This window comes from Scomber japonicus, chromosome 9 (genome assembly GCF_027409825.1).
Source record: "Scomber japonicus isolate fScoJap1 chromosome 9, fScoJap1.pri, whole genome shotgun sequence".
Taxonomy (NCBI): Eukaryota; Metazoa; Chordata; class Actinopteri; order Scombriformes; family Scombridae; genus Scomber; species Scomber japonicus.
The window spans coordinates 10,792,234-10,805,834 of record NC_070586.1 but is presented as its reverse complement, the minus strand read 5'-3'; the positions used below and the strand labels follow the sequence as shown (position 1 = coordinate 10,805,834).

The window sequence follows — 13,601 nt, the reverse complement described above, 5'->3', positions numbered from 1 at the left end:
CTCTGCTGTTGAAGAAGACCTGCAGAAACACAACGTGTCATTCCTCAGCAGTTATAAACCCACTCAGACCAGAGCCAGAGCCCAGAGCTCACTTTTATTATTATTACTATTATTCGAGATGCTGATTGTGCACTATTCATTTCTCTCAGTCTGTAATTAAAGAAGGCTGTTTTATCCACGGTATTAAAGAAATGCTGCAAGATGTCCCACATGTCTAAACCAAAGACTTAAACCATAATATTTGTGGCAAAGGAACATGCCACTAACAGTGTGGCTCACTGATGTGTTGTTAATAGTTTTTTGGAAATTATCCTTTAAACAATTGAAGGACTGTGAGAGAAACAACTAATGTAATGCAGTGTTTCCACTAGAGTTATAGAGCTGTTGCTGCTGACATCCACCTCAACATTGTACTATCTTTAATTAATTGTAATTAATTTAATTTAATGAGTGGAGTAGCTCAGAAGTTTTACATCAACTTGCACTACTATTCAACCAAGTGGCACAGTTGGATAAATGTATACGTGTTTAAGGTGATTAATTGCCACCCAATACCACTTTAAAATTGTTAAATAATAATATAATACACCATAATTCAACACAATTACTCTCCAATAACGTGTGTCCTCTATTAAGCTGGAATCATTACCTCCAGAGGACAGGAGTGATGGACAATCTCAACACACAGCTATTCAGGAAGGTTAGGTTTTTTTTAAATCACATATTTTCATTTACAATTAAGAATAATGGTTCATATCATTACCCATTGTCATGTGTTACATGATAATGGGTAATGTCAGAGGTGTCACTGTATTGAACTTGCAACCTGCAAAGTTCAATACAGTGAACTGTGTCTCATTGCGGCCTTACAGAGCTTTAAGCTTATTGTTTAGCTTTACTGTTTTGGTTCACTCTCTTGGTGTTTTCAGAGACAGCAGACAAATATTTTCCAAGAAAAAGTTATGAAACGCCTCCTGCTAAGCACACAGTTGGCAAGCAGCTAGCGATGAGAACATTTTATGAAAAGCCACCTGCTAATAGTTGGCTACTAGCTGGTAAACATAATGGAGCACTTCGCAGCAATCCAGCCGGTTATTTCAGGGTTCCCACGTGTCCTGGAAAACCTGGAAAATGACCAATTTTCCAGTCATGGAAAACATATTGAAAATGAGAGAAAAGGTCAAATTGAACAATTTTCTTATTGCTGATGTTGTTAGCATAAATTAATGGGAGTCATGGCAAAATTAGCATCACAGCTATCCATCAGTCAAATTGTCTTTATTATAGCACCTTTCAAACTAATCAAATTAAATTCAAATTGCTTTACAGCTTAATTGAAAAAACAAACAAACAACAACATAAGAAATAAAGTTAAAATGTACTTGGTAACTACTGCACACTGAGCAATAAAATATGAGTAGATCAAATAATGCATAACAAGTAGTTTAAAAGCCAATCCTGGTCCAATATTCAACTTTACACTAATGTGATGTGGAAACTTTAACAAGCCTGCAGTGCACATACACTGAGAATAGACTTTAAAACTTAGTAGAATACATCTTCTATCCAGCAGTTAAACCTCTGAAATTAAATATATTCCCACTTTAAAACTTCAGAAGATAGAGGGTTTTGTCTCCATTATAAAATCAATTCTGAAGCAAACATGTAGCCAGCCAGAGTGTGTCAAAGACAGCTGTTTAATTCTCATACAGCAGTTCAGTGACCTGTTTTACGTGGATATAAAGACGGAACTGAAGGAGTGGTGTCAGACTGCATCTTGCTGTCTAAAGAGGTGATATTTCACAATGAGGCGTGCTGCAGCTTTTCTGGTGTTGCTGCTCTGTCTGTACTGGACGAGGGCTCAGGGTGAGAGTGGAGGGGTGACAGGGAATGATATCACTGAGACGGAGGTTCAGTCTGAGATCCTGGCTGTCATAACAACCAGTGATCAGACCAACATCACCCCTGACATCTGGGCTGAGCTGAAGGAGCTGAGAGACATGGCCATCAAACACAGTGTGGAGCTGACGAAGCTGGAGCAGGAGAATACAGGTTCATTCACATAGTGATCAACACATTCATGTAATGTTCACATAAACATTACTTTTAGGAGTAATTTACTGCTTTTATTCCAGCCATACAGGCAAAAGTGACAGCCAGTGAAAACGAGATGTGGAAGCTCAAGATAGAGAATGCAGGTAAATATTTATATTTTATAAAACATTATATAATGAATTAATGTTTCTGATTATTTTCCTGTCAAACAAAAAAAGTTAAATGTAACAATTTCTTAGATATGTTTAATGAGATTAAAATCTAAGATTCAAAATGAAGCTTTTAGTAATAAACTTTAAATATATTGACAGTGTTGGAGACCAGAATGAACGCCAGTGAAAAAGATGTGGAGGAACTCAACAGAGAGAACACAGGTAATCTACATAATATAAATGAAATGCTATAAAGATAGAGAATGAAGGTAAACTGATTATATCATTATTAAGAACAGCAGTAAGCTGCAAAATACACAGCTGCTAGTTTATTAGGTACACATACAGATATTTCAAGTTCCAGTTATGTAGATTATATTCTTTAAAATAAAAATGTTGAATGTGTTTATAGTTTTGAAAACCAGTGAAGATGTGATGGATCATACAGTGATCAACAAATTCATGTAATGTTCACATAAACATTATTTTTAGGAGTAATTTACTGCTTTTATTCCAGCCATACAGGCCAGACTGACAGCCAGTGAAAGCAAGAATGCAGGTATATATTTATATTTCATAAAACATTATTGTGACGGGGCGGCATTAAGCGCTCCGTCATCTCACGACCAGCGTGCATCTCTCTCTCTCTCTCTCTCTCTCTCTCTCTCTCTCTGCGTCGGGAGCGCACGGAGCGCAGCCCTCCTACGACGCGCTGGTTAAACTGTTTACTGTTTTACATGGTCCTGGACTTCCATAAACTTTTCCCCCACAGCCCAACTACTTTTTCCCCTGTTGCTGGCGTACGAGGGTGCACACTCGGCGCCGACGCGACACACATACACACACAAAACACACTTACCACCTGCTGCTGTTGCCTCTGATTACTGCAGAACCGGGCCAAACAGTCTATGGGCCAAACGGAGGCACATCCAGGTCACCTCATTAATAGTAGTGATTGGCGCGCTTCAGAATATCATGTGATCACGGACTGAACCATTAATGGTGAATGGACAGATATTTATGCCCTGTTATTTGTTTTGTATGGTTTTGGCATCATCTGTATGGAGAGAAATTAGTGCCACTTTTATATATAGGATTTTGTCATGGATCTGTGCTCTGTGTATTAATGTGGTGGACTGTACATGGAGATGGGATAATTTGTTAATTGGTATGCCCAGGGGCGGGGCTAGGGGGGTATATAGTAGTGAGCTGTTTGCTTATGCTAGTTGTTGTTGGCTGTTGAAGTGTTGAGCCATATTAAAGGAGACTAACTGAGCTGCCAGTTTTGGAGATCTGTGTAAATATTTTTTTGTTACTTTATTTTTGTATTTTCCTTTTTTTTTGTTTTTGCCACTGTAAATATTTTTCCACCCCTCATCACTGCCAGTTGGGGGACTTGGTGTGAATAAAAAAAACCCCACTGCACTGAAGTCTCATCGTCTGAGCCATCTTTACCACCTTTGCTGACAACGAACCCGTGACAATTATATAATTAATTTATGTTTCTGATTATTTTCCTGTAACAATTTCCTAGATATGTTTAATGAGATTAAAATCTAAGACTCAAAATGAAGTTTTTAGTAATAAACTTTAAATGTGTTGACAGTGTTGGAGTCCAGAATGAACGCCAGTGAAAAAGATGTGGAGGAACTCAACAGAGAGAACACAGGTAATCTACATAATATAAATGAAATGCTATAAATAAAGATAGAGAATGAAGGTAAACTGCTTATATCATTATTAAGAACAGCAGTAAGCTGCAAAATACACAGCTGCTAATTTATTAGGTACACATACAGATATTTCAAGTTCCAGTTATGTAGATTATCTCCTTTAAATTAAAACTGTTGAATGTGTTCACAGTTTTGAAAACCAGTGAAGATGTGATGGATCATACAGGGATCAACAAATTCATGTAATGTTCACATAAACATTACTTTTAGGAGTAATTTACTGCTTTTATTCCAGCCATACAGGCCAGACTGACAGCCAGTGAAAGCAACAATGCAGGTAGATATTTATATTTTATTAAATTATATATAATTGATTTATGTTTGTGATTTTATTTCCTGTTAAACTCAAGAAATAAATATAACCATTCATTTAAGCTGTTTACTGATATTAATATCTAAGATTCAAAATAAAGCTTTTAGTCATGAGCTTTAAATGTATTCACAGTGTTGGAGGCCAGAATGAACGCCAGTGAAAACGAGGTCAAGGAGCTCCAGAGAGTGAACACAGGTAAATTACAACAATCAATAAAATGTAAAAACTTATATTTTTTACTGTATTCTAGCAATGATGCTGACCATAAACATACTTCACTATAATATTAATGTTAAATGTGTTGACAGTGTTGGAGACCAGAATGAACACCAATGAAAACGAGGTGGTGAAGCTCAAGATAGAGAATGCAGGTAAACTGATTATATCATCGTTAAGAACAGTAGTAAGCTGCAAAATACACAGCTGCTAGTTTATTAGGTACACATACAGGTATTTCAAGTTCCAGTTATGTAGATTATCTCCTTTTAAAATAAAAATGTTGAATTTGTTCATAGTTTTGAAGGCCAGAATGAACACCAGTGAAAATGTGATGGAGGAGCTCAAGAAGGAGAACACAGGTAAACTACAATAATCAATAAAATGTAAAAACTGCCTGTTGATCAATTATTAATCTGATTATTCATTTTGCCTTCTATTGCAGATCTTCAGTCCAGAGTAACAGCGAGTGAAGATAAGAGCACAGGTCAGCCTCCATAGTGATCATGTTAACAATTGAAACCTGCTGACCATAAACATACTTCACAATAATATTAATGTTAAATGTGTTGACAGTGTTGGAGACCAGGATGAACACCGGTGAAAATGTGATGGAGGAGCTCAAGAAGGAGAACACAGGTAAACTACAATAATAAATAAAATGCAAAACCTTTTCTTTTTTACTGTATTCGAGCAATGAGAATACATTTATTTGATATCAATGTGTGGTTCATGATGAACTTTTGCCAGTTTTAATTCCCAATATAATTGAATTATATTAATAATATTTAGCAGAGTTGAGTTCAATATGATATATTTAATCTGGTTGTTGATCAAAAGACATTACTAGTAATGGAGTAATTTACTGCTTTTATTCCAGCCATACAGGCCAGACTGACAGCCAGTGAAAACAAGAATGCAGGTAGATATTTATATTTTATATCTCTGTGATTTTTTTTCCTGTCAAACTCAAGAATTAAATGTAAACACTTCTTTAATTTTTTTTCAGAGATTAATATTTTTAAATGTGTTCACAGTGTTGGAGGTCAGAATGAACGCCGGTGAAAATGTGGTCAAAGAGCTCCAGAGAGAGAACAAAGGTAAGCTACAAAAATGAAAAATAAAATGTAAAAAAACAATAAGAATACATGTCTTTGATATCAAGGTGTGGTTCAGGATGCAATTTTGCCATTTTTAATTCCCAAAATGAAGAAAAGTCAAAAGATATTTATTCATCAGAGTTGAGTTCAATATGAGATCTGCTGTTGATCAATTATTAATCTAATTATTATTTTTTCCTTCTATTGCAGATCTTCAATCCAGAGTAACAGTGAGTGAAGATAAGAGCACAGGTCAGCCTCCATAGTGATCATGTTAGTAATTTGAAACCTGCTGACCATAAACATACTTCACAATAATATTAATGTTAAATGTGTTGACAGTGTTGGAGACCAGAATGAACGCCAGTGAAAAAGATGTGGAGGAACTCAACAGAGAGAACACAGGTAATCTACATAATATAAATGAAATGCTATAAATAAAGATAGAGAATGAAGGTAAACTGATTATATCATTATTAAGAACAGTAGTAAGTAGCAAAATACACAGCTGCTAGTTTATTAGGTACACATACAGATATTTCAAATTCCAGTTATGTAGATTATCTCCTTTAAAATAAAAATGTTAAATGTGTTCTTGCTTCTCTCTTCTATCCTTCCTTTCTCTCCTCTCAACCCCAACCGGTCGAGGCAGATTGCCGCCCACTCTGAGTCTGGTTCTGAGGTTTCTTCCTGTTAAAAAGGAGTTTTTTCTTGCCACTGTTGCTCATGTGGGAATGTTGGGTCTCTTTAAAGTTAAAACCTGACAAATTTAGAACCTGCTCTATGTGTGAAGTGCCTTGAGATAACTCTGTTGTGATTGTGATCACGTTAACAATTTGAAACCTGCTGTCCATAAACATACTTCACAATAATATTAATGTTAAATGTGTTGACAGTGTTGGAGGCCAGAATGAACACCAGTGAAAATGTGATGGAGGAGCTCAAGAGAGAGAACACAGGTAAACTACAATAATCAATAAAATGTAAAAACTGTTGAGTGCTGATCAATTATTAATCTGATTATTAATTTTGCCTTCTATATCAGATCTTCAATCCAGAGTAACAGTGAGTGAAGATAAGAGCACAGGTCAGCCTCCATAGTGATCATGTTAACAATTTGAAACCTGCTGACCATAAACATACTTCACTATAATATTAATGTTAAATGTGTTGACAGTGTTGGAGACCAGAATGACCACCAGTGAAAACGAGGTGGAGGAGTTCAAGATAGAGAATGAAGGTAAACTGCTTATATCATTATTAAGAACAGTAGTAAGCAGCAAAATACACAGCTGCTAGTTTATTAGGTACACATACAAATATTTCAAGTTCCAGTTATGTAGATTATCTCCTTTAAACTAAAAATATTAAATGTGTTCATAGTTTTTAAAGCCAGATTGAACACCAGTGAAAATGTGATGGAGGAGCTCAAGAGGGAGAACACAGGTAAACTACAATAATCAATAAAATGTAAAAACTGCTGAGTGCTGCTCGATTATTAATCTGATTATTAATTTTCTATTTCAGATCTTCAATCCAGAGTAACAGCGAGTGAAGATAAGAGCACAGGTCAGTCTCCATAGTGATCATGTTAACAATTTGAAACCTGCTGACCATAAACATACTTCACAATAATATTAATGTTAAATGTGTTGACAGTGTTGGAGACCAGAATGAACAACAGTGAAAATGAGATAGAGGAGCTCAAGAGTGAGAACACAGGTAAACTACAATAATAAATGAAATGCAAAACCTTTTCTTTTTTACTGTATTCGAGCAAAGAGAATACATTTATTTTATATTAATGTGTGTTTCATGATGAACATTTTCGAGTTTTAATCCCCACTATAATTGAAGAGAAATCAAAAGATATTAATTTATTCAGCAGAGTTGAATTCAATACGATATATTTAATCTGGCTGTTGATCAATTATTAATCTGATTATTAATTTTTCCTTCTATTGCAGATCTTCAATCCAGAGTAACAGCGAGTGAAGATAAGAGCACAGGTCAGCCTCCATAGTGATCATGTTAACAATTTGAAACCTGTTGACCATAAACATACTTCACTATAATATTAATGTTAAATGTGTTGACAGTGTTGGAGACCAGAATGAACACCAGTGAAAATGTGATGGAGGAGCTCAAGATAGAGATTGAAGGTAAACTCATTATATCATTATTAAAAACAGCAGTAAGCTGCAAAATACACAGCTGCTAGTTTATTAGGTACACATACAGATATTTCAAATTCCAGTTATGTAGATTATCTCCTTTAAAATAAAAATGTTAAATGTGTTCTTGCTTCTCTCCTCTATCCTTCCTTTCTCTCCTCTCAACCCCAACCGGTCAAGGCAGATGGCCGCCCACTCTGAGTCTGGTTCTGAGGTTTCTTCCTGTTAAAAGGGAGTTTTTTCTTGCCACTGTTGCTCATGTGGGAATGTTGGGTCTCTTTAAAGTTAAAACCTGAAGAGTTTAGAACCTGCTCTATGTGTGAAGTGCCTTGAGATAACTCTGTTGTGATTTGGCGCTATACAAATAAAGATGATTGATTGATTAATTGTTCATAGTTTTGACGGCCAGATTGAACAACAGTGAAAATGTGATGGAGGAGCTCAAGAGTGAGAATGCAGGTAACCTACAATAATAAATAAAATGCAAAAACGTTTCGTTTCTTTAATATTAATGTGTGGTTCATGATGAACTTTTGCCAGTTTTACTTCCCAAAGTGACTGAAGAGAAGTCAAAAGATATTTATCTATTTAGCAGAGACAAGTTCAATATTAAATGTTTAATCTGCTGTTGATCAATTATTAATCTGATTATTAATTTTGCCTTCTATTGCAGATCTTCAATCCAGAGTAACAACATTTGAAGATAAGAGCACAGGTCAGCCTCCGTGATCATGTTAACAATTTGAAACCTGCTGACCATAAACATACTTCACAATAATATTAATGTTAAATGTGTTGACAGTGTTGGAGACCCGAATGAACACCAGTGAAAATGTGATGGAGGAGCTGAAGAGACAGAACACAGGTAAACTACGATAATAAATAAAATGCAAAACCTTTTCTTTCTTACTGTATTCTAGCAAACAGAATACATTTATTTTATATTAATGTGTGTTTCATGATGAACTTTTGCTAGTTTTAATTCCCAAAATGACTGAAGAGAAGTCAAAAGATATTTAGCAGAGACAAGTTCAATATTAGATTTTTTGAAACTGTTTTGCCTTTTATCAAGTGCAGTCATACAATACATATTTTATACATTACAATAAGAGAAAAAATATAATGAAATAAAAAATGTCATCGGTATCAGTGTCTTGAGGGGTTATTAGTCCATGGATCTCTTGACCTTATCCATCAAGGGCAAAACATAACAACACTGAATATGTAGGCTAAATGAGGATTGTTCATCACCACAATATTGCATTATGCACAGTATTACATTTAGATATACATTACAACAGAAGAATAGGATTAAAAATGACCAGTCAAACTCTAACCAGGGAGGAAAAGAAGAAGAAGAAGGAAAAATAAAAGGGGGAAGAGGGGGGCAGGCCACCTAGTGTATCATATCAGGTTGAAATGTAGGGCAATGGGGGTCCATTTGTTAATGAAGGCATCTGATTTCATCTGTAATGCCACAGTCATATATTAAATGTGGTAAACATCTTGAATTCCTTCCCCCCACTGTGTTATTGTGGGAGGGTGTGGCTTCAGTCAGGAGGCTGTAATTACTTTATTTACTATCAAGAGGACAACTCTTAACAGATATGTTTGGTTATTCTCTTCAAGATCATCTGGTAATATCCCAGATATGAAGTATGAAGATTATAATGGTCATTCTATAAATAGGCATTATTTATTTTCTTTTTATACATTTTACCAATATTCTGATAGTTCTGGACAGTCCCAATATATATGCATGTGGTCTTCCACCAAGCCACATCCCCTCCAGCACTATTCTGAGGCATTGCTCCATTTTGATGTAACGTGGAGTTTTGAAGTATCTACTTTTAATCTTCCATCCAAACTCTTTCCAATCAGGGCTCCTAGTTGTCTTATGTCCCTGGCTACTTATCATTTTGTGAGATCTGCTTTTACTTGACCCATCAATTTCCCATAGTTGACTTTGAATAGCTTTGAAATATCTGTTATTTTTTGTGGATCCCAGGTATCTGAAAATATTAGATTTTAAATCTGCTGTTAATTAATTATTAATCTGATTATTAATTTTGCTATTGCAGATCTTCAGGCACGTGCACACATAGGGCCCTAGGGGTGCTTGAGCCCCTGCCCTTTTTGCCTCGTATTAAAGTGCCCTCTGTGTGTGTGTGCGTGTGTTTATTTGTTCGTTTTAAATAACATGAATAAATTCCTGTTAGAGATGTAAAAAAAAAACAAAAAAAAAACGGCGGTCCAAAAACTTTACCCATTTCTTGTAATACGGGGTTGTTATGTGTGTTGATCCTGCTGCTTCTTTATCCGTTGCGGTTCCGCACGGTGGAAGAGAGAGAGAGAGAGAGAGCTGCCCCATGGATAACTGAGGAGACGTGACAGTGGAGCAACGTGAACCTGAGTTATGGTCTAACTAGTCTCCGTCCACTTATTCAACGTGCTTAAATATGGGTAATATTTCAGATAAACGCTCTATTTTAGTCAATGTGTCGGAGCACGGCGCATCAATCACACAGAGCAGATCGTGCGGGACAGGAAATTGTGTACAAAATACAAAATAAAACACGGGGTTAATTTTCAAAATAAAATACACAATGTTTATGGCGGATTTCCCTCACTACAGGTCTGAAGTACAGGTCCGAGGTTTAGATAAAGTTTATTGCGACTTTGCTTCTACTCGGGCTAACAAAATAATAATAATGATAATAATAATAATATAGTAATTTCAGCATTCTGGGGATATAAGCTGTATTATTACTCATGTTGACAATCATTTGTTGACACAAAATAAATGGCAATTTCGTATCACTTTCACCTACAGGACACACAGCCCTACGCCAAGTAGTTGGCTTTCTATTAGCACTTTATTTTTAATTTTACATTCATTTCCATATTGTGTAAAGGACCGAAAGAAAAAAAAATTGGCACGCACATGCTTCCCTTTTCTGACTTTGAGCCCCTGCCTCTCTATAATCATGTGCACGTCCCTGCAGATCTTCAATCCAGAGTAACAGCATTTGAAGATAAGAGCACAGGTCAGCCTCCATAGTGATCATGTTAACAATTTGAAACCTGCTGAACATAAACATACTTCACAATAATATTAATGTTAAATGTGTTGACAGTGTTGGAGACCAGAATGACCACCAGTGAAAACGAGGTGGAGGAGCTGAAGAGACAGAATGCAGGTAAACTGCTTATATCATTATTAAAGAGTAACTTCATCCAGTAATCAGCCTGCTTGTAATGCCGTCTCACAGAAGCTCCATGCTCCGTTCAAAAAGTCCAAATGCAACAGGATCAGAGTAACTTCAGTTTCTATGAACACTATTCACCAAAAGAGACACAATACAATTTGTTCATCAACTGTTTATAAGTGGAGCTATTTTTTTCCTCTATGTGAATCTTCTCACATTCACACAGACCAACCAAAGGTGGCGTTCTCAGTTGGTCTCACTGATGATGGACAAGTTGGACCCTTCATGACTGACATCACACTTAAGTTCAGTAAAGTCTTCACCAACTTTGGTCAGGCCTACAGTCCAACTACAGGTACTCATCTCTTTCTGCTACACACACAAATTAACTATTATAATGTAATGAACTCATTATAATTTGTTTGTTAGATGTTTTTAATATGTATTAATTGTTACAGCTTTCACTGCATCTTTTGTAATTGCTTTTTTTCTCCACTATGGCTCCAGCTGCACACTTGGTTGTTTGAGGAGGAGAAATTTCTCTTTGAATTGGCTCTTTTGAGATTTCACCAGTTTTGCCTTTAACAGTGCATTATAACACTTTTAATGTAGTTTCTCTGTGTCCTCTCAGAGGGCTTGAGCCAGGTCGTTGGTACTTTGCCAACATTGAGTCATGTGTGATTTAGTGTTATGTAGGCGTGTGACGATACACGAGACGAGATGAGATTTTCACTATATTTGTAAGAAAACTTGAGGAAATGTATGACTGTTCTTTTATTTGAAAATCACAAAATGGAAATAATGCAGGTGCATTTTGAAATGTTTTAACTGATCATCTTGTAATGAATCACTTCAGTTCTACTTTCTAAATATATAATTATCATATGCAGTATGCAAAATGCAAAATGCAAGCACTGTAAAAGCTTTCCCCATATAGATAGACATTTTATAGATAGATAATTTTGTTTTTTATGGAAATAACAACCATAAATACAAAACTTACATACAATAAATTAAATAAAGAATCCAATTATCACAAATTATAACATATTGCTAATAAAAAAAACACACAAATAAAAGTAAATTGCACAAATCCTGTATCACATAAACACACATGTAGAACAACATATAAATTGTCATTAGGCTCCCATAGCTAGATTCCCTGCTCCTCCTACCTCAGGCTTTCCTCTCTTACTTCTGACTGAGATCTTCTCAGCAGGTAGAAGCTAGTTCACCAACTAGAACGAGGACGGCCACTGTAACAAGGTTAATGATCCACACGTGGAATGATAGAAACAAGACATGAGGTGCAAATGAGCGATAGAAAATATTTAATTATAGCTTCACGAGACAACATTCACTTCGACGAGAAATATCGTCACACCCCTAGTGTTATGTAATTAAATTTCATTTAGTTACTGATAAGGTTCTCAGGTCTTCAAAACCTTTTCACAGACATTTACAAATGGCAAAGATTGCAAAGACTTTGACAGGATTTTGGTCTGTTTTAAGGTGATCACTTATATCTCTCTGTTATATCACTTTCTATAAACATTATGGGATGCAAACTGACTCACTGAATGTGTAACTGAGAGCTCTCAACTTTTACAGACTATACAGTCGCTGGGTAATGTGATGTTAACAAAGCAAGAGCACTGAACAACAATTCCTTCAGATTAGACAAACCCACCTACAGCAGTCTGACCAAAGTATTGAGAAGCAACAGCTTACTGAACTTAGATAAGAGGTAGTTCAACAGCAGGAAAAAGCCTCACTGATTTTCTCCTCTGATGCAGGTCACTTCACAGCCCCAGTCAGAGGAGTCTACTACTTCTCATTTACTACACTGGATACCCGGAAGAACATATGGAGTGTTGTTAATCTCTATCACAATGACAAGAGAGTGTTGTGGAATAATAATGACAATGATGAACATGGCAATAACATACTTTCTAATTCACTGGTTCTTCAGCTGGAAAAGGGGGATGTGGTCTACATGGTTTTACCTGCCCTCTATATTCTATACGATGATACAAATAATTATACTACCTTCAATGGATTTTTGCTTTCATGAGAATTTAATTTTTCGTATAGTCTACAAACAAGTCATACAGTATTCATATGTAAATGAAAGGATGCACATTGTTGCTGTGTTGGCTTTGCTCTGTAACAAACTACATGTGAAATAAAAGAATGACTATGAAGTTAAAGTGCTGACTCTGACTTTAATTTGGGGATGTTTAAACCTGTCTGGGAAAACCAACACATACACACAAAAAGATCAGATGATGAAATCCCATTTATCAACTCATTAGTTCAAATGATGATCTGATGATGATTCAGCATTAAAGGATAGGTTCACAATTTTTCAATCATTCCTCCAGTTCATGCTGGCTGATAAAATATCTTCTGCAAATGTGCTTTTGATGAAAGTGATGAGGGACCAACATCCACAGTTTGTTCACACAGTTATTTTGTGCAAATGTGCATTTAAAAGTTGATGTGAAGCTTAAGTGAGTCTTCAGCAGTCTGAGTTAGCCATATAAAGTGGATATCTGCCTAATATATGGAGTGATATTTATCTCTGTCACAATGACAAGAGATTGTTGTGGAATGATAATGACAATGATGAACATGGCTATACCAGAC

The 13,601-nt window shown here is 35.8% G+C and overlaps 1 protein-coding gene across 1 annotated transcript in view; it reads left to right on the top strand.

The window, feature by feature from the left end:
• LOC128364860 (heavy metal-binding protein HIP-like) overlaps positions 1–13,026 on the top strand; it is a 129,599-nt gene extending 116,573 nt beyond the window's left edge. Inside the window, exons 7-11 of the mRNA XM_053325483.1 lie at positions 6,466–6,528; positions 8,417–8,458; positions 10,881–10,943; positions 11,179–11,307; positions 12,749–13,026. Of these exons, the coding sequence (XP_053181458.1) occupies positions 6,466–6,528; positions 8,417–8,458; positions 10,881–10,943; positions 11,179–11,307; positions 12,749–13,026 (575 nt within the window). The remainder of the gene's footprint in view (positions 1–6,465; positions 6,529–8,416; positions 8,459–10,880; positions 10,944–11,178; positions 11,308–12,748) is intronic.
• Positions 13,027–13,601: the final 575 nt, after the last annotated feature.